The 22545-nt window shown below is 46.9% G+C and overlaps 1 protein-coding gene across 3 annotated transcripts in view; it reads left to right on the forward strand.

The window, feature by feature from the left end:
- The window catches only part of LOC140740224 (3',5'-cyclic-AMP phosphodiesterase 4B-like), a 458171-nt gene that overhangs the window by 127090 nt on the left and 308536 nt on the right, over positions 1-22545 (forward strand). Inside the window, exon 1 of one of the 3 annotated variants that reach the window (XM_073069301.1) lies at positions 17804-18903. The exons of the other annotated variants lie outside the window; for them this stretch is intronic. Coding sequence (XP_072925402.1) covers positions 18683-18903 — 221 coding nt within the window. The 5' untranslated portion in view covers positions 17804-18682. Of the gene's footprint in view, positions 1-17803; positions 18904-22545 lie in introns of those variants that run through there. 3 annotated transcript variants of the gene reach the window in all.

A 22545-nucleotide genomic window follows, 5' to 3' on the forward strand; every position in this document is an offset into this window, starting at 1 on the left:
GGCGTGATGGCTGATCACTGATGAGGTGAATAGGTGTGCTAGGACAACTCCAAATTCAACAATGGCTATAGACTGCACCCAGAGTTGATCTCACAATGTAGCTGATGCTGTAAAATTAATCTAAACTTGTGACCTCGCTATAGTAACATTTGTAGTGAAATTAATGATGAAATGAATCTGACTTCTCTTGGGATGATGAAAGAACCAAGAAAGCGTCACATTCTGGTAATTTATTTTCTCACATTTGGTGGGTTGTGCTCAGGAGATTCCACTGGGAACCAACCACAAAAATTAATCCATCAAAAAAAAAGATGATAAGCACAAGGGATTTTCAGAAGCTGTCAATTTCAGTCAATGACCTGACTTGGTCTAACCAAGCAGAGTCCACTGCCAAGAAGGCCCACCAGCACCTTTACTCCCTGAGAAAGCTGAAGAAATTTGGCCTGTCCCCTAAACCCCTCACTAATTTTTATAGATGCACTGTAGAAAACATTCTTCTAGGGTGCATCACAACCTGGTATGGAAGTTGTCCTGTCCAAGACTGGAAGAAACTGCAGAAGATCGTGAACATAGCCCAGCACATCACACAAACCAATCTTCCATCCTTGGACTCACTGTAAACCGCATGCTGTTGGAGCAGTGCTGCCAGGATAATCAAGGACACGACTGATGCACCATCAATAACTCTCGGAGACGTGAGTCGAGATAGGCTTTTATTAGCTGGAAGAAAGCACCGTCAGCATCAAGAGACCATCACACAACATCCTGGAGACCGAGGGAGGAACAGTGCCTCTAATCGCCTTTATACAGGGGTCTGTGGGAGGAGCCACAGGAGCAGTCAGCGGGGGGGGGGGGGGGGGCGTGTCCAGACAGGTATATGTAGTTCACCACAACGACCCACCCAGGCAACACACTTTTTGTCCCTCTTCCCTCTGGGAGAAGGTTCAGAAGCTTGAAGATTTGTATGGCCAGATTTGGGAACAGCTTCTTTCCAACTGTGATAAGACTGCTGAACAGATCCTGACCTGGATCTGGGCCGTACCTTCCAAATATCTGGACCTGACTTGCACTACCTTACTTTCCCTTTTCTATTTTCTAATTATGATTTATAATTAAAATTTTTATTATATTTACTTCGATTTGTACTCCAGGGAGCACGAAGCGCAGAAACAAATATCACTGTGATGATTGTACGCTCTAGTATCAATTGTTTGGTGACAATAAAGTAAAGTAATTTCCAAAATGCTGGAGGAACTCATCAGGTCAGGAATAGGCAGTTGACTTTTTGGGCAGAGACCATTCCTCAGGACTGGAAAGGAAGAGGAAGGAACATAGAAACATAGAAAATCTACAGCACAATACAGGCCCTTCGGCCCACAAAGTTGTGCCTCAGAGATTAATGCATTGTAATAGTTCTGGTGTTTTTCATTCGGGCTAAGGAGGATGTTTAGGTTGTGGTTTATTTGCTGTTCTTGGGGGAGAGAGGTTTGGGACAATTACATCAAGAGACAATGTGATTTAGAACAGTGGTTTAGGTGATAGTGACTCTACAGATGGAGGCTCTGGTGGAACTTAAAATGCAGTTTGGCTGATTCGTAAATAATGTCCAGCATTTAGCTCAAAGCTAAATCTCCCAACTTCAAGTTTGGTGGAATCACTTACCCTTTTATAACATAGTATAAACTTCTGTTGTAGTACACACAAAGTGCTGGAGGAACTCAGCAGGCTAGGCAGCATCTATGGAAAAGAGTACAGTCGATATTTCAGGCCGAGACCCTCCATCAGGACCAGAGAGAAAAGATGAGGTTAGCGTAAGAAGGTGGGGGGAGTACAAGGTGTTAGGTAATATGTGAAACCAAGAGAGGGGAGGGGTGAAGTAAAGAGCTGGGAAGTCGATTGGTGGAAGAGATAAAGGGCTGGAGAAGGGGAAATCTGATAGGATAGAACAGAAGACCATGGAAGAAAGGGAAGGGGGAGGAGCACTAGAGGGAGGCAATGAGCAGGTAGGTAGATAAGGTGAGAGAGAGAAAAGAGAATGGTGAAGGGCATGAGCCATTAACGTAAGTTCAAAAAACCAGAGTTTATGCCATCAGGTTGGAGGCTACCTAGATGGAATATAAGGCGTTGCTCTACAACCTGCCTCCACATCCAGCACATAATTCTCCATAATTTCCACCATCTCCAATTGAATCCCACCACCGTGCACATCTTTCCTCCCCCACTTCCTGCTTTCCACAGGGACTGCTCCCTATGCGACTCCCTTGTCCATTTGTCCCTCCCCACTGATCTCCCTCCCGGCACTTATCTTTGCAAGCAGAACCAGCGCTACACCTGCCTCTACACCTCTCCCTCACTACCATTCAGGGCCCCAAACAGTGCTTCCAGGTGAGGTGACACTTCACCTGCAAGTCTGTTGGGGTCATCTACTGTATCCGGTGCTCTTGATGTGGCCTCCTGTACATCAGCAAGACCAAACATAGATTGGGAGACTGCTTCACTGATCACCTGCACTCTGTCTGCCAGGAAACGTGGAATCTTTGGAATGGAATTTGAATTCCATTTCCCATTCCCATTCCAAAATGTCAGTCCACGGCCTCCTCTACTGTCACAATGAGGACACACTTAGGTTGGAGGAGTAACACCTTATATTCCATATGGGTAGCCTCCAACCTGATGGCATGAACATTGATTTCTCAAACTTCTGGTAATGCCCCACCCCCTCTCCTTCACCACTCGCCATTCCTATTTCCCTCTCTCACCTTATCTCCTTACCTGCCCATCATCCCCCTCTGGTGCTCCTCCCTTTTCTTTCTTCCATGGCCTTCTGTCTTCTCTTATTCCCCCTTCTCCATCCCTGTATCACCAATCAACTTGCCAGCTCTTTACTTCACCCCTCCCCACTCCCTCCCAGTTTCACCAATCACCTTGTGTTTCTTCCTCCCCTCCCCTTCCACCTTCTTACACTGACTCCCCATCTTCTTTCTCTCTCCAGTCCTGATGAAGGGTCTCAGCCTGAAACATCAACTGTACTCCCTTCCATAGATGCTGCATTCCTCCAGCATTTTGTGTGTGTGTATGTTGCTTGGATTTCCAGCATCTCCAGATTTTCTCTTGTTTATGATTGGCTTCTGTTGCTAGGGTCACTAAACTAAACTTGCCTGATTCACTAAGGACAACAGACGGGCACCAGGGCTGGTAGAGCACAATATCACCTCAGTCTAATTGGTTGACCCAGAAGTGAAAAGCAAAATGCAGTTACCTACAGATATCAATTAATTAATTTTTGCATCAAAACATCTGTCTGAAAACTATTTACGTGTGTGTGTGTGCCTGCGTTCACATATCTATGCAACATAACAGTACGTATAGACATGATTTAGTTTTCATTTTGATAAAATTAAATTTATAGGTGCTGGGTTTAGAAGGCAAATACTTTTTATTTTACATAATTTTTCGGTCAGAAGCTTCAGATGACAGCTATATGCAAAATAATTTAAATATGCTGAATGATTATAGTTTTTAAATTCTCCAGCCTTCTTGTTTCTCAAACTCAATGTGGAATGTTTGTATAAAATGTTGTTTTGTGGCCATTAATCTATCAGCCTATTCAAGTTCAGTTTCCCTGTGGTGATTAGAGACAAAAGCAGAGGCAGACACCAAGTAAAAGCTAGTGCTTAAGGGCAGAGTTGAGGGATGCAGAGACTTCTAAACAGTGCCTCAGAAAAATTGGGCTTGAGCCTGTTTGCATTTAGTTTTTAATAAAAACACTATGTTCTATAATTGCTGCTATTGGTGATACAATTCCAAATATTGAGTTCAGCTTATTTGAAAATATATAATTTAAATTCAATCATGAGCAGAGTGCAGTATCTGTTTTGTATGTTGCCGGGCAGGGCTATACAATTTGCTGATCTATATAGTCTGAATTTTCCTCTCTGCATTTGGCTGATTTTGATTGTTTAGCAGTGGAGGTACAACCACAACTTCTGTAATAACAAAATAAGCAACACGAATACTGCAGAAAATATTTTTATTAGCTCACAGCATGGAAGCAGTCTGTGTTGTGTGAAAGTACAGGGCCAGTTGGAAATGGTCTCGCAGATTACCTGATGGAATGTTAGTTAGAAGACCTATTATCTAGCATTTGGGGCACTTCAACAATATGTGGCACAACAGGAAAATGCAATCCTAGCCTCAGTAATATCCATGGAAGGATTGCTTCACATACCACAACTTCCTATACTAGTAGTCAATGCTTTCTGTTATTCTGATTCTGTTTGGGATCAGTTTGGACAAAACAGACCAAGAAAGGAATCAGACCTTCTGATTGTTGTTCTTTCCTACAGGGGGTATAAATTTATCTACTGAATTAACAGGGTAACCTGCCAACCAGTTACTCAGAGGTCTTTCAGTACTCATCTACTTTTTACCAAATGGAGATGAGTTTAATTCTGTGCCTGTTGCCCCCTGCACAGCCTCCAGAAGCAATGAAAGCACAAATAATTGCAAGGGTCCAACGCATGAAAAATGGACAAATGAGCAGCAAACAACCAGGCTGGATAAGTTAAACCTCGCACTACAATTCCACAAATTAATCAGATCATCATAAATCTATTTATTCCCCTATTTTTCTATCCCTTTGATGTTGTATTCCAGCACAAACCTATCAGTTTCAGTTTTGAAAATTTCAATTGATGCTCAGTATGTGTGGAAGAAATTTCCAGATTCCATTAGTCTCTGTGTGAAATAAGCTTCCAGATTTTCCACTTCAATAACCTAGCTGTAATGTAAAAATTGCAAAAGAAAAAGAGTGGAATCCCAACCTTGAGCTACAGTATCTTTCTTATTGATAAGTTTAATTCTGTGGAGTTGACTGATACCTCAGGAGGCACATTTCAGTCTATCATTTCTTCCTCTAGTCCAGAGGCAAAGAATGATATACAGAACACTAAGTTTAGTGCAATGAAATTACTCCTGAGGGTGATGAAAGGTTTGGAATTTAGCCTGATGTATTTCACAATGCACCTTCAGCCTTTGGATATAAAGGGTTAAGTTCAAACTAATTACTTCAGAACAATCCATTTTTTTGAGAAATTTATTGCTTAGTTTATAAAGACATTTTCCATTAACTGTACAATGTTTTGATACATTTTCTGTGGTTGGAAAACACTCCCCAAAGCCTGGTGTCATTGGAGAAAATTATCAATCATTAACTCTTATTTGTATCTTCACTCCCATAATGTTCCACATGGGTTTAAGTTCTAATTTAGTATTTTCTTAGTCATCTACTGGAAGTTACTAAAACAGGTCTCTAAGTTCTGGTTCTTGTTCAGTTTCAAAGAACTTCCAGTTAAGTACAGTTCACCACATTTGCTACAGGCAACTACCTTCTAGATCACCAAGTAGATATCTACAAGCTAGTATTCTCTTCCTGTGGAGTACAAAATACTAAATATTAGTCTTGTAAAATAAGTAATCAAACTGCTTGATCTAAGAGAGCAGTGAGGAAAGGTTGAATTTTGTGACTAGAAATTTTGTTCTTTTCTAATGACTTTTGGGGTAAAGGCCATATTGGCTAGGACCAGAAGAATGTGAAAAACAGGAAAAGTTGTAGGTCTTAGGGTCTCTAAACCTACACCATCTTTTGATAAAGTTTGCAAATTAGTCACCAAGAGAGGATCTTGTGGCTTCAGTGTAGAGCACTCCAAAGATTCTCAGTACCAGCAGTAAAGAAATCATTCCTTCTATTAGTCCTAAGTGGCTGCAGTTTATCCTGACAGTTCCCTTGTTTTTGATTGTCCAGGCTGAAGAAGAAACTTACCAGACGTTTGAGTATTTCAGTGCAATTACTTCTTATTCTTCAAAATGTAAAGGCCATTCTTACTTAATCTCTCCTCAGACCACTGGAGTCTTTCCAGGAATCAATCTAATGAATAATAAATACCCCAAGGTGAATAGAGCTTTCCTTAAGTATGAATGCCAGACCTACATGCCCCTGGTAGCTGTGTGGCGATTTGTGCCTGCTTTAATGTTTTTTGGCTTGGATCTGCTGACACCAAAGGGATTTTGGGTTTTGAATGTTTGGTATATCTCAGTTGACAACTAACCAGTGTACTGACATTCTCAGCCACAAACAAGAGAAAATCTGCAGATGCTGGAAGTCCAATCCCAGCAAGCCAGGCAGCATCTATGGAAATGAATACAGTGACGTTTCAGGCCAAGACCCTTCAACAGGACTGGAGAAAAAAAGATGAGGCATTGAGTTAAAAGGTGGGGGGAGGGGAGGGAGAAACATAAGGTGATAGGTGAAACTGGGAGGGGGAGGAGTGAAATAAAGAGATTGCAAATTGATTGGTGTAAGAGATATAGGGCTGGAGAAGGGGGAATCTAATAGGAGAGGACAAAAGACCATGGAAGAAAGAATAGGGGGCTGGAGCACCAGAGGGAAACGATGGGCAGGTAAGGAGATAAGGTGAGAGAGGGAAAGGGAGATGGGGGAGGCACCATTACAGGAAGTCAAGAAATTGGTGTTATTGCCATCAGATTGGAGGCTACCCAGATGGAATATAAGGCATCGTTCCTCCAACCTAAGTGTGACAGTGGAGGAGGCCATGGATAGACATATGGGAATGGGAATGGGAAGTGGAATTAAAAAGGGTGGCCACTGAGAGATCTCACTTTTTCTGGCAGGCAGAGTGTAGGTGATCAGCGAAGTGGTCTCCCAATCTATGTCAGATCTCACCGATATACAGAAAGCCACAATGGATACTGTATACTGCATCTACTGGATCCAGTAGATGACCCCAACAGACTCACAAGTGAAGTGTTGCCTCACCTGGAAGGACTGTTTGGGGCCCTGAATGGTAGAGAGGGAGGAGGTGTCAGGGCAAGTGTAGAACTTGTTCCGCCTGCAAGGATAAGTGCCAGGAGGGAGATCAGTGGGGAGGGATGAATGGACAAGGGAGTCGCGTGGGGAGTGATCCCTGCGGAGAGCAGAAGGTGGGGGAGGGAAAAGTGTGTTTGGTGGTAGGATCCTATTGGAGATGGCAGAAGTTGCAGAGAATTATGTGCTGGACGTGAAGGTTGGTGGAGTGGTAGGTGAAGAGAAGAGGAATCCTATCCCTGGTAGGGTGGCGGGAAGATGGGTAAGAGCAGACATGCATGAAATCTAAGAGAAGCGGTTGAGGGCAGCGCTGATGGTGGATGATGGGAAGCCTCTTTCTTTGAAGAAGGATGACATCTCCTTCATTCTGGAATGAAAAGCCTCATCCTGAGAACAGATTTGGTAGAGACAGAGGAATTGAGAGGGGGTGGTATTTTTACAGGTAACATGGTGGGAAGATGTATAGTCCTGGAAGCTGTGAGAGTCTGTGGGTTTATAATAGACATCAGTAGATAAGCTGTCTCCAGTGATAGAGGCAAAGGGCTCAAGAAAAGGGAGGGAGGTTTCAGAAATGGACCAGGTAAATTTGAGGGCAGGGTGGAAGTTGGAGGCAAAGTGGGTGAAATTGACAAGCTCTGCATGGGTGCCGAAAGCAGCACCAATGCAGTCGTCAATGTAGCATAGGTAAGTGGGGACAGCCACCATTGTAGGCTTGGAACATATTCTGTTCCACATAGCCAACAAAAAAGGCAGGCATGGCTACACCTCTTGTTTGAAGGAAATTCATCTAAAGGAGAAATTATTAAGAGTGAGGACAAGTTCCACTAGATGGAGCAGACTGGTGGTGGAGGAGAACTGCTGGGGTCTGGTGCCAGAAAGAAACAAAGCTTTGAGACCTTCCTGGTGGGGGATGGAGGTGTATTGGGACTGGACATCCATAGTGAAAATAAGATGATGAGGGCCAGGGAACCTGAAATCACTGAAAAGATCCAGAGCGTGTGAAGTGTCCTGGATGTAGGTAGGAAGGGACCGAACCAGGGGGATAAAACAGAGTCAAGGTATTGGTTCAGTGAGGCAGGAACAAGCTGAAACAATGAGTTTATCTGGACAAGCAGGTTTGTGGATCTTGGGTAGAAGGTAGAAACAGGAGGTACGGGGTGCGGGAACTATGAAGTTGGTGGCCATGATGGGAGAATGATGAGAACATGCTCAGCCATCTGTTCTTTAAATAATTGGACACTGTTATAGTGCTAAAGTCCTTACGTATGACCCAAAGCCTGGTTCTGGCAAAGTTGCTGCTTTCAACATTTCAGACTCCAGACTGAGTGGAAACTGAACAATTCTGATTCACATACTGATAGGCAGCTCAGATTAATAGTGACTTTTGCTTTGTTCTTCTGTCGAAACAGTGCATTGCCCTCCTGTAAATCACTATCTTACTAGAAATTATTTTATTTCAGTTCAAATCATTCAAAGCAAAGTTAAACAGTGTCACGTTTCGTTAATATTAGATTTAGTCACTACCTCTGCCCTATTTCAATGGATTAAAATGGTAGCTGTCAGCTCAATACCCTCAAGTTGTCCCCCCAGAGTAAGAGTTTTCCTGGAAACGCCACACTTAGTTAGCTTCCAACACACACAGAATACTCTTTACCCAATAGCCGTATTCATTCTGCACCACAGTAACACGGTATTCAGTCAAATTCCGCATGGAATGCATTGAAATCCAGAGGCATTAGGAACAAAGGCAACAGCTGATGGTCAGCAAAAAAAAAGGAGTAAAATGCTGAGAATGTACAGACGATCAGCAATTCCTAATATTTCTTCTTACTTTTAATTAGTGCACTCTGTGGAATATGGATTCACAAATGTCAGGAAATAGGGTGCCTAAGCAGAAACTCCAGTTCAGCCACACTAAGTGCACTATGCTGTACTGGCCTATATTTTAGGAAAGATGTGGGAGCACTGCAGAGGGCACCAGGGTGACTTGTTTCCTTTGGTACCTAGGAGACCAAGGGAGAGATTTATTTGAGGTGTATAAGATTATGAGAGGCCTAGGTAAGGCAATCAGTGATGATCTATCTGTCTTTGCAAAGAGGTCAATGATGAGAGAACATAAATTTAAGTTGGCAGAAAGATCAGAAGGAAATTGAAAGAAGTGTTTCACTCGATTAATATAGGGAGTTTGGAACTTGTTGGGAGCAGAAAAGTTCACCACACTTAGAAGACATACCTGGATGAGCATTTGAAGATCCACAATCTGCAGGGCTGTTGACCAAGAACTGTGAAGTAGGATTAACATAAAGTCCAGTTTTGTGCTGGCATCGACAAAATGGACAGAATAGTCTTCTCTGCTATGAATATGTGTGATTTCCAAGATTCCATGAAGCTGTCACATCTTTTTGTCTGCTTACACTGCACTTTCTCTGTAACGCCAACCTGTTATTGGTGCAAGGGGGCGTTGGGAGCGAAGGAAGCAGACCCAAGTGCAGGACACAGGCACGGAGACTTGAGACGGAGATGGACTTGGACTGGACTGGAACTCGGAGCCCTGACTGAACTGGAACTCAGAGCCCTGACTGGAACTGGAACTCAGAGCCCTGACTGGAACTGGAATTCGGAGCCCTGACTGGAACTCGGAGCCCTGACTGGACTGGAACTCGGAGCCCTGACTGGACTGGAACTGGAACTCAGAGCCCTGACTGGAACTCGGAGCCCTGACTGGACTGGAACTCAGAGCCCTGACTGGACTGGGACTCGGAGCCCTGACAGGAACTCAGAGCCCTGACTGGACTGGAACTCGGAGCCCTGACTGGACTGGAACTGGAACTCAGAGCCTTGACTGGTACTCGGAGCACTGACTGGACTGGAACTCAGAGCCCTGACTGGACTGGAACTCGGAGCCCTGACTGGACTGGAACTCAGAGCCCTGACCGGAATGGAACTCGGAGCCCTGACCGGACTGGAACTCGGAGCCCTGACCGGACTGGAACTCGGAGCCCTGACTGGACTGGAACTCAGAGCCCTGACTGGACTGGGACTCGGAGCCCTGACTGGACTGGAACTCGGAGCCCTGACTGGACTGGATCTGGAACGCAGAGCCCTGACTGGAACTCGGAGCCCTGACCTGACTGGAACTGGAACTCAGAGCCCTGACTGGACTGGAACTCGGAGCCCTGACTGGACTGGAACTGGAACTCAGAGCCCTGACTGGAACTCGGAGCCCTGACTGGACTGGAACTCAAAGCCCTGACTGGACTGGAACTGGAACTCAGAGCCCTGACTGGACTGGAACTCGTAGCCCTGACTGGACTGGAACTCGGAGCAATGACTGGACTGGAATGGAACTGGAACTCAGAGCCCTGACTGGACTGGAACTGGAACTCGGAGCCCTGACTGGACTGGAACTCGGAGCCCTGACTGGACTGGAACTGGAACTCAGAGCCCTGACTGGACTGGAACTGGAACTCAGAGCCCTGACTGGACTGGAACTCGGAGCCCTGACTGGACTGGAACTCAGAGCCCTGACTGGACTGGAACTTGGAGCCCTGACTGGACTGGAACTGGAACTCAGAGCCCTGACTGGAACTTGGAGCCCTGACTGGACTGGAACTGGAACTCAGAGCCCTGACTGGACTGGAACTGGAACTCAGAGCCCTGACTGGAACTTGGAGCCCTGACTGGACTGGAACTGGAACTCAGAGCCCTGACTGGAACTTGGAGCCCTGACTGGACTGGAACTGGAACTCAGAGCCCTGACTGGACTGGAACTGGAACTCGGAGCCCTGACTGGACTGGAACTGGAACTCAGAGCCCTGACTGGAACTCGGAGCCCTGACTGGACTGGAACTGGAACTCAGAGCCCTGACTGGAACTCGGAGCCCTGACTGGACTGGAACTGGAACTCAGAGCCCTGACTGGACTGGAACTGGAACTCAGAGCCCTGACTGGAACTTGGAGCCCTGACTGGACTGGAACTGGAACTCAGAGCCCTGACTGGAACTCGGAGCCCTGACTGGACTGGAACTGGAACTCAGAGCCCTGACTGGAACTCGGAGCCCTGACTGGACTGGAACTGGAACTCAGAGCCCTGACTGGAACTCGGAGCCCTGACTGGACTGGAACTGGAACTCAGAGCCCTGACTGGAACTTGGAGCCCTGACTGGACTGGAACTGGAACTCAGAGCCCTGACTGGAACTTGGAGCCCTGACTGGACTGGAACTGGAACTCAGAGCCCTGACTGGAACTTGGAGCCCTGACTGGACTGGAACTGGAACTTAGAGCCCTGACTGGACTGGAACTGGAACTCAGAGCCCTGACTGGAACTCGGAGCCCTGACTGGACTGGAACTGGAACTCAGAGCCCTGACTGGACTGGAACTGGAACTCAGAGCCCTGACTGGAACTTGGAGCCCTGACTGGACTGGAACTGGAACTCAGAGCCCTGACTGGAACTCGGAGCCCTGACTGGACTGGAACTGGAACTCAGAGCCCTGACTGGAACTCGGAGCCCTGACTGGACTGGAACTGGAACTCAGAGCCCTGACTGGAACTCGGAGCCCTGACTGGACTGGAACTGGAACTCAGAGCCCTGACTGGAACTTGGAGCCCTGACTGGACTGGAACTGGAACTCAGAGCCCTGACTGGAACTTGGAGCCCTGACTGGACTGGAACTGGAACTCAGAGCCCTGACTGGAACTTGGAGCCCTGACTGGACTGGAACTGGAACTTAGAGCCCTGACTGGACTGGAACTGGAACTCAGAGCCCTGACTGGACTGGAACTGGAACTCAGAGCCCTGACTGGACTGGAACTGGAACTCGGAGCCCTGACTGGACTGGAACTGGAACTCAGAGCCCTGACTGGAACTCGGAGCCCTGAATGGACTGGAACTGGAACTCAGAGCCCTGACTGGAACTCGGAGCCCTGACTGGACTGGAACTGGAACTCAGAGCCCTGACTGGACTGGAACTGGAACTCAGAGCCCTGACTGGAACTTGGAGCCCTGACTGGACTGGAACTGGAACTCAGAGCCCTGACTGGAACGGAACTGGAACTCAGAGCCCTGACTGGAACTTGGAGCCCTGACTGGACTGGAACTGGAACTTAGAGCCCTGACTGGACTGGAACTGGAACTCAGAGCCCTGACTGGAACTTGGAGCCCTGACTGGACTGAACTCGGAGCCTTGACTGGACTGGAACTGGAACTCAGAGCCCTGACTGGACTGGAACTGGAACTCAGAGCCCTGACTGGACTGGAACTGGAACTCAGAGCCCTGACTGGACTGGAACTGGAACTCAGAGCCCTGACTGGAACTTGGAGCCCTGACTGGACTGGAACTGGAACTCAGAGCCCTGACTGGAACTTGGAGCCCTGACTGGACTGGAACTGGAACTCAGAGCCCTGACTGGAACTCAGAGCCCTGACTGGACTGGAACTGGAACTCAGAGCCCTGACTGGAACTTGGAGCCCTGACTGGACTGGAACTGGAACTTAGAGCCCTGACTGGACTGGAACTGGAACTCAGAGCCCTGACTGGAACTTGGAGCTCTGACTGGACTGAACTCGGAGCCTTGACTGGACTGGAACTCGGAGCCCAGACTGGAACTGGACTGAACTCGGAGCCTTGACTGGACTGGAACTGGAACTTAGAGCCCTGACTGGACTGGAACTGGAACTCAGAGCCCTGACTGGAACTTAGAGCCCTGACTGGACTGGAACTGGAACTCAGAGCCCTGACTGGAACTTGGAGCCTTGACTGGACTGGAACTGGAACTCAGAGCCCTGACTGGAACTCGGAGCCCTGACTGGACTGGAACTGGAACTCAGAGCCCTGACTGGAACTCGGAGCCCTGACTGGACTGGAACTGGAACTCAGAGCCCTGACTGGACTGGAACTGGAACTCAGAGCCCTGACTGGAACTTGGAGCCCTGACTGGACTGGAACTGGAACTCAGAGCCCTGACTGGAACTCGGAGCCCTGACTGGACTGGAACTGGAACTCAGAGCCCTGACTGGAACTCGGAGCCCTGACTGGACTGGAACTGGAACTCAGAGCCCTGACTGGAACTCGGAGCCCTGACTGGACTGGAACTGGAACTCAGAGCCCTGACTGGAACTTGGAGCCCTGACTGGACTGGAACTGGAACTCAGAGCCCTGACTGGAACTTGGAGCCCTGACTGGACTGGAACTGGAACTCAGAGCCCTGACTGGAACTTGGTGCCCTGACTGGACTGGAACTGGAACTCAGAGCCCTGACTGGAACTTGGAGCCCTGACTGGACTGGAACTGGAACTTAGAGCCCTGACTGGACTGGAACTGGAACTCAGAGCCCTGACTGGAACTCGGAGCCCTGAATGGACTGGAACTGGAACTCAGAGCCCTGACTGGAACTCGGAGCCCTGACTGGACTGGAACTGGAACTCAGAGCCCTGACTGGACTGGAACTGGAACTCAGAGCCCTGACTGGAACTTGGAGCCCTGACTGGACTGGAACTGGAACTCAGAGCCCTGACTGGAACTTGGAGCCCTGACTGGACTGGAACTGGAACTCAGAGCCCTGACTGGAACCTGGAGCCCTGACTGGACTGGAACTGGAACTCAGAGCCCTGACTGGAACTTGGAGCCCTGACTGGACTGGAACTGGAACTTAGAGCCCTGACTGGACTGGAACTGGAACTCAGAGCCCTGACTGGAACTTGGAGCCCTGACTGGACTGAACTCGGAGCCTTGACTGGACTGGAACTCGGAGCCCAGACTGGAACTGGACTGAACTCGGAGCCTTGACTGGACTGGAACTGGAACTCAGAGCCCTGACTGGAACTTGGAGCCCTGACTGGACTGGAACTGGAACTCAGAGCCCTGACTGGAACTTAGAGCCCTGACTGGACTGGAACTGGAACTCAGAGCCCTGACTGGAACTTGGAGCCTTGACTGGACTGGAACTGGAACTCAGAGCCCTGACTGGACTGGACTGGAACTCGGAGCCCTGACTGGACTGAACTCGGAGCCTTGACTGGACTGGAACTCAGAGCCCAGACTGGAACTGGACTGAACTCGGAGCCTTGACTGGACTGAACTCGGAGCCTTGACTGGACTGGAACTCGGAGCCCAGACTGGAACTGGACTGAACTCGGAGCCTTGACTGGACTGGAACTGGAACTTAGAGCCCTGACTGGACTGGAACTGGAACTCAGAGCCCTGACTGGAACTTAGAGCCCTGACTGGACTGGAACTGGAACTCAGAGCCCTGACTGGACTGGAACTGGAACTCGGAGCCCTGACTGGACTGAACTCGGAGCCTTGACTGGACTGGAACTCAGAGCCCAGACTGGAACTGGACTGAACTCGGAGCCTTGACTGGACTGAACTCGGAGCCTTGACTGGACTGGAACTCGGAGCCCAGACTGGAACTGGAACGCGGAGATGACAACATTAAACAAGACAGACAATTCATATCTTGCTCGGAGTTGCGGCAAACAGCCGGACCTACTCAGCTGGGAATGAGACGACTAAACCAACCAATGACTGACAATACGAATCTTGACACAGAGGAGCTCATGAAGACGGTCCCTAATTCTCGGCTGCTTGGAACTTGCATAGCCGCTCTGCTGAGGTGATGAACCAGCAGCGAGTAGATGAAAGCGGGAGTTTATATGCTGCCAGTTTGAATGAGGATCAGGTGCCCTAATCAAGGAGCCCAGTGGAACACGGGGAAAAGTAAATTAACTGAAATGAGTAATTATCGGACCGGACCATGACAGTTATTCTGCAATATTAATGCTTTACATTTGTGCTAGCTACAAGGTAATAGGGGTCTAAGAGCCTGTACTGTTCTGTGTTTTAGCTCGGTGCACTGACATGATAAATAAACTGTAAAACTGGCATACAAAACCGGTTTTTTTACTGTAGTACATGTGATAATAGTCATTTACCAGTGTAAGAAGAATGAACAGAGCCACTGAGATTGGTAGAAGATTCAGAAGGGATATGAAATGCATTTTTCTTTTGCATGGCAAGTTGTGACCTGGAACATGTTGCCTGATATGGTAGAAATTAATACATTGGAGACTTTCAAAAGGAAACTGGATAAACACTTGAGTATGAGGAAGGATGAAATTCGATAAAGTATTTTCAATTCATTCACGTTAATCAGTTATATATTTTTTCATGCAATTCCATTCATAAGTATTGATTTAATTATGAGAAAAAACAACACTAAAAAGGCTGTTAGATAATTTTGGTGGGGGATATGAAGCAATTTATTTGCATGGTATTAATTAAACTAATGAACACAGTTATACAGGAGACAAATGCATCGTTTAATTTACAAGCAGATAACAACACGTGACATAACAACACTACCTCATTCAAATTCTATTCATGACCAGATTGCTTAATTTTCCCTTTTTCATTTGTTGTGAATCTTTAATATTAGATACATCTAATACGAAAAAAATTTCTTCATTCATCTGTGGGATTAGGGTATTGCTTCACCACTCATCATCTGTATTTCTGATTACCTTTCTTTGTTTGCTTTTGTGATTGTGAACCATCTTTTTGAATCGTTGCACTCCGTTCTGAAGGAACTCCCACAGCACAGCTAAGCAAGGGATTCCAGGGTATTGATTCAGTGGAACTGACGGAATGGTGATCATTTCCAAGTCAGAATGACATGCAATAGAGAAGAAATAGTAGGTAGCGGCATTCCCATGCAACTACCCTTGTCCTTGGTGGTAATGGCCACATCTTTGTGAGATGCTATGGAAGAAGTTGCTGTCATAGATCTTGGATGCCTTGTAGTAGCCATGGGTGTGGAGGAAGTGGTAAAAAAGGCTATAATATTGATGCACTTTTGTAAAATTCAAATTTCATCGCTCTCCCCATCTCATGTAGACTCTGCCTGTGGTACAGTTCCCTTTGCTGAGGGTGTTGACCCTCCTGGACTACTAGCCTATGCTGATTTCCTTTAAGTACCTTGCCCAAGAGGCTGCTCTTCATGTGCAACCCTAGACCAGTAAGGATACCTTCTCGATCAAGTGATCTAGTGGAAGTCACCGCATTTCTACAGAAAACAGATTTCTAGCTGGGTTTGCTCTCCCAATACCAGGAATCTGAGGAAACAAATCTGTCAAATTTGAAATGCTTAATTTGTAAGATAGGTTTTGGGATCTTATAAAAGCTCTAGAAAGGGAAGGGCTGCAGCGATGTAAAACTTAAGTTGAGCTAGTCAGCCACTAGATTGATAAGAGATGAAACCCAGATGGCAGACAATGGAGAGAAACGTATCAGTGGAGAATCTAAGATATCACATTGGGAGATGCAGAAGGAGTAGCCACAGTGGTGTGAGTGTGAATCCTGGAGCATGTCATCTGTCCTCTTCTGCTGGAGTGTAGTCTGACTGTTTGTGTGTTGGTGTTGGATCAGAAGCTATCCTGACTTGCCGCATGAAGAGAGGGGAGAGGGAAAGAAAGACAGAAACAGAGATGGGATTCATCATAGGATTAAGTAGAATAAATATTGGAAAGAAGAGAGATATCAGAATTGCCCTTGCCCTCTGAACAACTCTACAGCTCCACCTAGGCACAATGTACTGGGGTCCTGCCCAACATATGCTGATTTCCTCAGCACAGGTAACTCACTGGTCGTCAGATGATGCAACTTCCCTTCTTTGTATTCTGAGACTCCTTCTGTCACTTAGTCACTCCCCAGTTTGTGGAATTTCTTTCTGCAGCGACCCTCACCCTCAGGCGGCAGGACTATCTGACCAAAGGACTCCCTGTCTCCCTTAGCTTGTGGACATGTCTTCCTCACTTTATAGAAACTACTTCTCCCTCAGATCATGGGACTCTAGCCTCTTGATCTGTAGAAATCATGCCTTCCTCAGATCATGGATCCCTCCCCCCCCCCTCTCAGACTGAAATCCCTAACGTTTCTGTGGGACCCTCCTGCTGCAACTTGGTGGATCTCCCCTCCCTCTGTCTGTAAGATTTGGATTCCTCTCCCGACACTGGCACTTCTTCACCCTCTCAAAGAAAGGGTAGCACTCCATCAGCCTGCGGGTCTCTCCCCTCCTTTTGATCGTGAGACAACCCCTCCATAGGACCATGGGATTTCCATTATCTGTTTCTGGGACAATTTCATTTTGCACACCTTTCTCTCCATCACCCTCTGGAACTCTCCCTCCATCCCCTCCTGTCTGGGAATGTCTCCCTCCTTCCTCCCTGTCTCAGATGGTGGGATTTCTCCTTTTATCAGTGGAACCCGTTCCTCCTTCAGTTGAGTCTACCTGCCTTCAGTGCTCTCCCCACCCCCCACCAATTTGCTGACTTTCTTCTTCAACCCTCCCTGGGCCACTCCCTCCCCGTCTGTGAACCCTCTTGTGGAACTCTTCCCACATCAATCCTTAGACAATTGTCCTTCCGGTACTAAGATTTCTCGACCCTCGGTTTGTGAGATTCCTCTCCTTCAAACTGTGACTTCCTCCGTCAATCTGTTGGTCTCCTCCAGTCTGCGGAAATCACCCCTCCTCCCAAACCTCTTTCGGACTTCTCACTCCAGACCTCTCTCCCTCAGCCTCCATCTACTCTCGCTCAGATTTCGGACCCCTTCACACCCTTGCTGCGGGACTATTGATTGATCATATTTCTTTCCATGATATTCTATTGAATTACGCATCCTTACTTCGCTCGAAAATAAACATCAATTGCACCAAAAAAAATCCTCTCCTCTCTCAAAGTCTTTACGTGAACAGAAACAGCGAACTCCAAGAAGGAAGAATATTACTCATCCCTCCTCGGTCCTGGCTCGGGCACGTCTGCGCTGTGCTGGGATCTTCACCCTGGACGAGAGCAATGAAAATAACTGGGTTGGGCTGAGGGGAAGGGAGCAGAGAGAGAGAGAGAGAGAGAGAAGCAGGTAGAGAAGGCGGCGATGGCAGGGGATTGGGAGAAGCAGTTGTGGGCTCTGAGAATGGGTGACAGAGAGCGCTCGCGAGTACTTCTCATCCACCGAGGCTGATCTTCAGTGTGTGAGGGAGAGGGAAGGTGTAGGACTGAGGCAAGCTGAGCTCGGCAGCATTGGGCGCCCAAGGCGAGCGCCAGCAGGAGAGTAACGCGCAGCGAGTTTGGCGACAGGAGGCGGATTTTATTCGCTACAGCGCAGGGATGGGGACCCGGTGCTGGTGAAGAGCCGCTAGAAGTTTATCGGCGATACGCAGAATCCGCGGGCAGGACGGGGTTCGAGAGAAATGGGGCTAACACGTCGACTAGACTGAGCACAGCAAGAGCCCAAGCCAGCGAGTGCCGGCGCAGAGGGACAGGATTGGCTGCTGACTGACTCGGGATTACAAACACAAGATGCAGCCAAGAGGAAGGGCAGAGGCGGCTTCAAGAATCTGATCAACACGGGGTACCGTGACAGATATAAAGGTTAGAGCGGATCGTGGAAGAAAGGCGAAGTAAGGGGAGAGCGGGCGGGATCTCAGAGGAAAGGTTGGAAAACCAAGAGGGCACGTACTGTGGGTGAAGAGTGCGCATCTGCGCTCCTAAGCCTGGTCCAAGTGAGATGTGATTGCTCCGGGTGCGTGGATAAGGGAGGGAGTCACCTGCAGAGTGCGAGCTGGAGCAAAACGGTGGGCTGATGAGGTGACCCGACCTCCCTCTGGTCTGTAGTTCCCACCCGTTCCACCTCGACCCTGATCTTCTGTCCGTCCCGGGTGGAATTCCGCCGGGACTGCCCGGCGCTGGGATCTGCTGAAAGCTGTCGCTGAGCGGTCCACTCACTCGTCTCTGCGAAAATGGATCCTCCGTCGTGCTCGCTGAACACTCTGAAACCCCCTCAGCACTTGTGGAGACAGCCCCGGACCCCAATCAAAATCAAACACCGCGGCTACTCGGACACCGACCGGCATGTGCACCGACAGATGGAGCGTTCCAACGCCGTGGATACGAGCGACAGGCCCGGCCTGAATAAATCTCGCATGTCGTGGCCTTCTTCCTTCCAAGGAACCCCCCGGCGGTAAGAAATAACTCAATTTCCTGATCGCGAAATTTCGGTTTAGCGCGAGTCGCGCTGACAGGGTTCGCTCTGGAGGTGAGCTATGGCAGTGTTTATAGATCCTAAACCCTCCGGAGTTAGCACAAAGGCACGGCGTTAAAGTTTTCCCAAAGTTTTTTTAAACCGTTTATTAAAATGTGGAGTGTTATATTAGTCCATCCAAGGGTACAGGGAGTGCTCATCGTGACGGGGCAGCGTGAGGGCAACTGGGATAACGTCTATCCAATGGGTGCAACATTCTACCCAGGGTCTGTGCGGACAGGACAGGGCGCGAGTGTAGGGGCCGGTATCCAGTGAGTGCTGTGGCTGCAGGTTATAATCAGCGAGGCAGTGCGGAGAGTGTTCAGTAGTGCGGAGTTTGGTGAGCTTTTGCTATGGTTGCTCGTTGCTTGCGGATATGATTTCGTGATATTCATGGGTGAAATTGCTATTACATCATTTGCATGAGCTACCAAAACACACACAGCAGATTCCCTTCTCCACGCTGCCTGCCTACAACACACGTATCAAATATGCTTGCGTTTTAAAGCCTTTTTTTTAAATGATAGTTCTAGCCTCCTCCCCGCAACTTATTAGGGTGATGTAGCACGGAAATCTTGTGGCGCCAAGTTCCAAGTGGCCACGCACCATGTGTGAAGCTGGCATTTGAATGGTGTCCCGGCCAATACCACACGTTTACTTTCTGAGATTCACCTCCCTCTCTCAGGTCCCACAGGCCAGTTGATAATGAAGTCAGCCCAGAATAGGAATACCACCCCCCCCACCCCCAGCCTTTGATGTATACAGTCCCAGCAGATCCATCTGAGTTTCTGCTGCTTGTGATCTCCAGCCTCATCAATATCTATACATATTCAAAACGGTCATCTGTTACTCAAAAATCCATTTCCAATATTACCCGAGTCTATTTTCAGGTACTAACTCGTTCAGGTGTGACTGGCATCTGATCTTCCAGAGATATGGTAGTTAATTCTAATCAGATCCTACCTCCCCAAGTAATGGTGCAAAATGATCAAACTTTATTTAAATATTTTTCATTGAATTTTGTTCAAATTAGCTGTGGTTCCTAATTTACCACTCATTTATTAAAGTTGCATATTACGTAATAAGGTGATTCAGTATATAACCGATTTCTTTTTTTAATGTCTTTTATGGTTAAATTGAAGCTTTTACTTGGACCCCTATGCATATTTCCAAGGTATGAAATTGTATGGGGATGCTTTTAATTAGATCTTTTGCATCTTGATTGCTTTGCTTTATTGAGCCAAGAGTTATAGGCTATGTAGACTGCCGTCAACCTGTGAGAATTTTACAGTCTCTTCATTTTTATCAAAATGCTGGAGGTTGAATTCCAGTATTTCAGGTAATACAAGTTTATATAAATTTATTACACTGTGCGTTACTGTTGTAGGTTTCTGACAGAAATACTGAATGTGAACAGGAACACCTTTTATCTTGTAGGTACTGGAGCAAGCCGTGGCAATAACATTTGCTGCTAGAGCTTTTAAATTGATGATTGGAAAGAAAGCAAGCTCTTTCTGGAGAAATATTTTTAAACTCATTTATTGCTTTTCATTCTTCAAAATTCTCTTGAATTGGTTTAGATATTTAACAATTTTTTAATAAAACTATCTGAAAATTGCATGTATGAATATGTTATTGAGTAATTTGAGGTTTTTTTTAGCTATTGAGTTCTTTTGGCTAATACTCTATTGTAGATATCAGGAAATTATGCAATTCAGTATGATTTTAACAAATGTCATGTATGGTACTGTGCAAAACTCTCAGGCACACATATAGTGTGTGTGTGTGTGTGTGTGTGTGTGTGTGTGTGTGTGTGTGTGTGTGTGTGTGTGTGTGTGTGTGTGTGTGTGTGTGTGTGTGTGTGTGTGTGTGTGTGTGTGTGTGTGTGTGTGTGTGTGTGTGTGTGTGTGTATAGAGCTCGGCTGCCAAAGACCCTTGCTCATTACTGTAGTAATTCTAGGTATTGCACTGTACCACTCCTGCAAAAAAAAACAAATTTCATGACATATGTGAGTGATGATAAACCTAATTCTGCTGTATGCCTCTATTGTGGACTGAGAGTAGAAAGAGGCAGGGAGAGGGAAATTATGGTTGGGAAAAGGGGAAGGGAGAGGAGAGAAGTGGGAAGCACCAGAGAGACATCCTGTAATGATCAATAAACCTTGCCTGGTTTCTCAGGGCTGGGTGTATCCTGCACCCGCATCACCCACACACCCCCCCCCCCATCTCTGGCACCCCTCTTCCACCTGTGTCACACGCCTCCCGCAGAGCTCCATCCTCGCCATTCCCAACATCCTCTGTTCCAGCCGGATTTACAAACTCACTCTTTGCTCCACATGGCCAAGTACAGTACCCTGCAAAAGTCTTGGGCTTCTTGGCCGTACATTTATGCCTAAGACTTTTGCGCAGTACTGTACATATGTGGTGAAAGGCAAGGGTAGATGGTTTGGATGAACTGAAGGTGGGGGAGATACCTAATATCTTCCAATACATAGTCTGAGAGATGCCAGTTAAAGTTTGAGTTCATTCAACTGTGCTTCCTTTATAATGTTTTTTTTCCAGATTCTATCAATCCCTAATGTGGGACCTCAGCATTTATCTCCAGAGTTGTCTTCCTACTCAACTTCAGATTATACCTCCCTTTTCATAGTAACAAAACATAGGATCACATTCCCAATACCTTTTAATACCTCTGACTCACTGCTGTGGGAGACCTAATTAATGCACTTAATTTATTTTAAAAATGTAATATTTTCACCATTCTACAGAAAGATAACTTTTTTCCACACTATATGCCTACATGTGCAACAAGGTTCACTGTATGAGAGGACTATACTTGAATAATTTTCCTTTCTCAACAGAAATTGTATGTACAGTTGGCTCTTCCTAGGATTCCTTTTGAGAAGGTGGTATAGAACATGAATTTTTGAGGATATTTTATTTACCATTAGCTCAGTAATCTGAAGCAGCATCATTTTCACTCGAGCTACAATATTACCATACTCATTCAACTTCAGTTGATTTGGAAAGTTAAAGATACACAGGAGTTAGTTGCCCTCCAGAACTCCAATCAGGTCCCTATCCTTTACCTTAGTAAATGATATGAGACTTTAGGAGTGAATGCCACAGTTCATTATTCAGAATATGTATATGTTACATAAAGGGATGACTGCATGAAGCCACCCAAGAAGTTTACTGATTTCATACCAATCTTCGAGTACTTACCTACTGCCCGTTATGTCACTGGCTTTTCCAGCATCAGTGAAGGTCCTCCTTCTCTGTCTGTCCTTAGCTGTGCACAGATGTACAAGCATTCTTCATTGCTGTTTCTGTAACAGTTTTGTTTGTCTGAGTTATTAGTCCTGTGCTGAACCTACTGATCCTAGAGGACCAGTGGACCACACTTAGTCTGTCCTCTACCCTTCAACCTGTTTGGCATGGGTGACCCTACCAAGGGCCAAGTGTAAATCCCTGACTCCAGCCAACATAGCTCTCCGGATCATGAAAGCTTGCAAGCCTCCAGACCATTACAGGGCTGTGGTCCTCTTCGAGGAATCTTCAGATATAACAAGCAAATTAGAA

The sequence above is a fragment of the Hemitrygon akajei genome, chromosome 16 (genome assembly GCF_048418815.1).
Source record: "Hemitrygon akajei chromosome 16, sHemAka1.3, whole genome shotgun sequence".
NCBI classification, from domain to species: Eukaryota; Metazoa; Chordata; class Chondrichthyes; order Myliobatiformes; family Dasyatidae; genus Hemitrygon; species Hemitrygon akajei.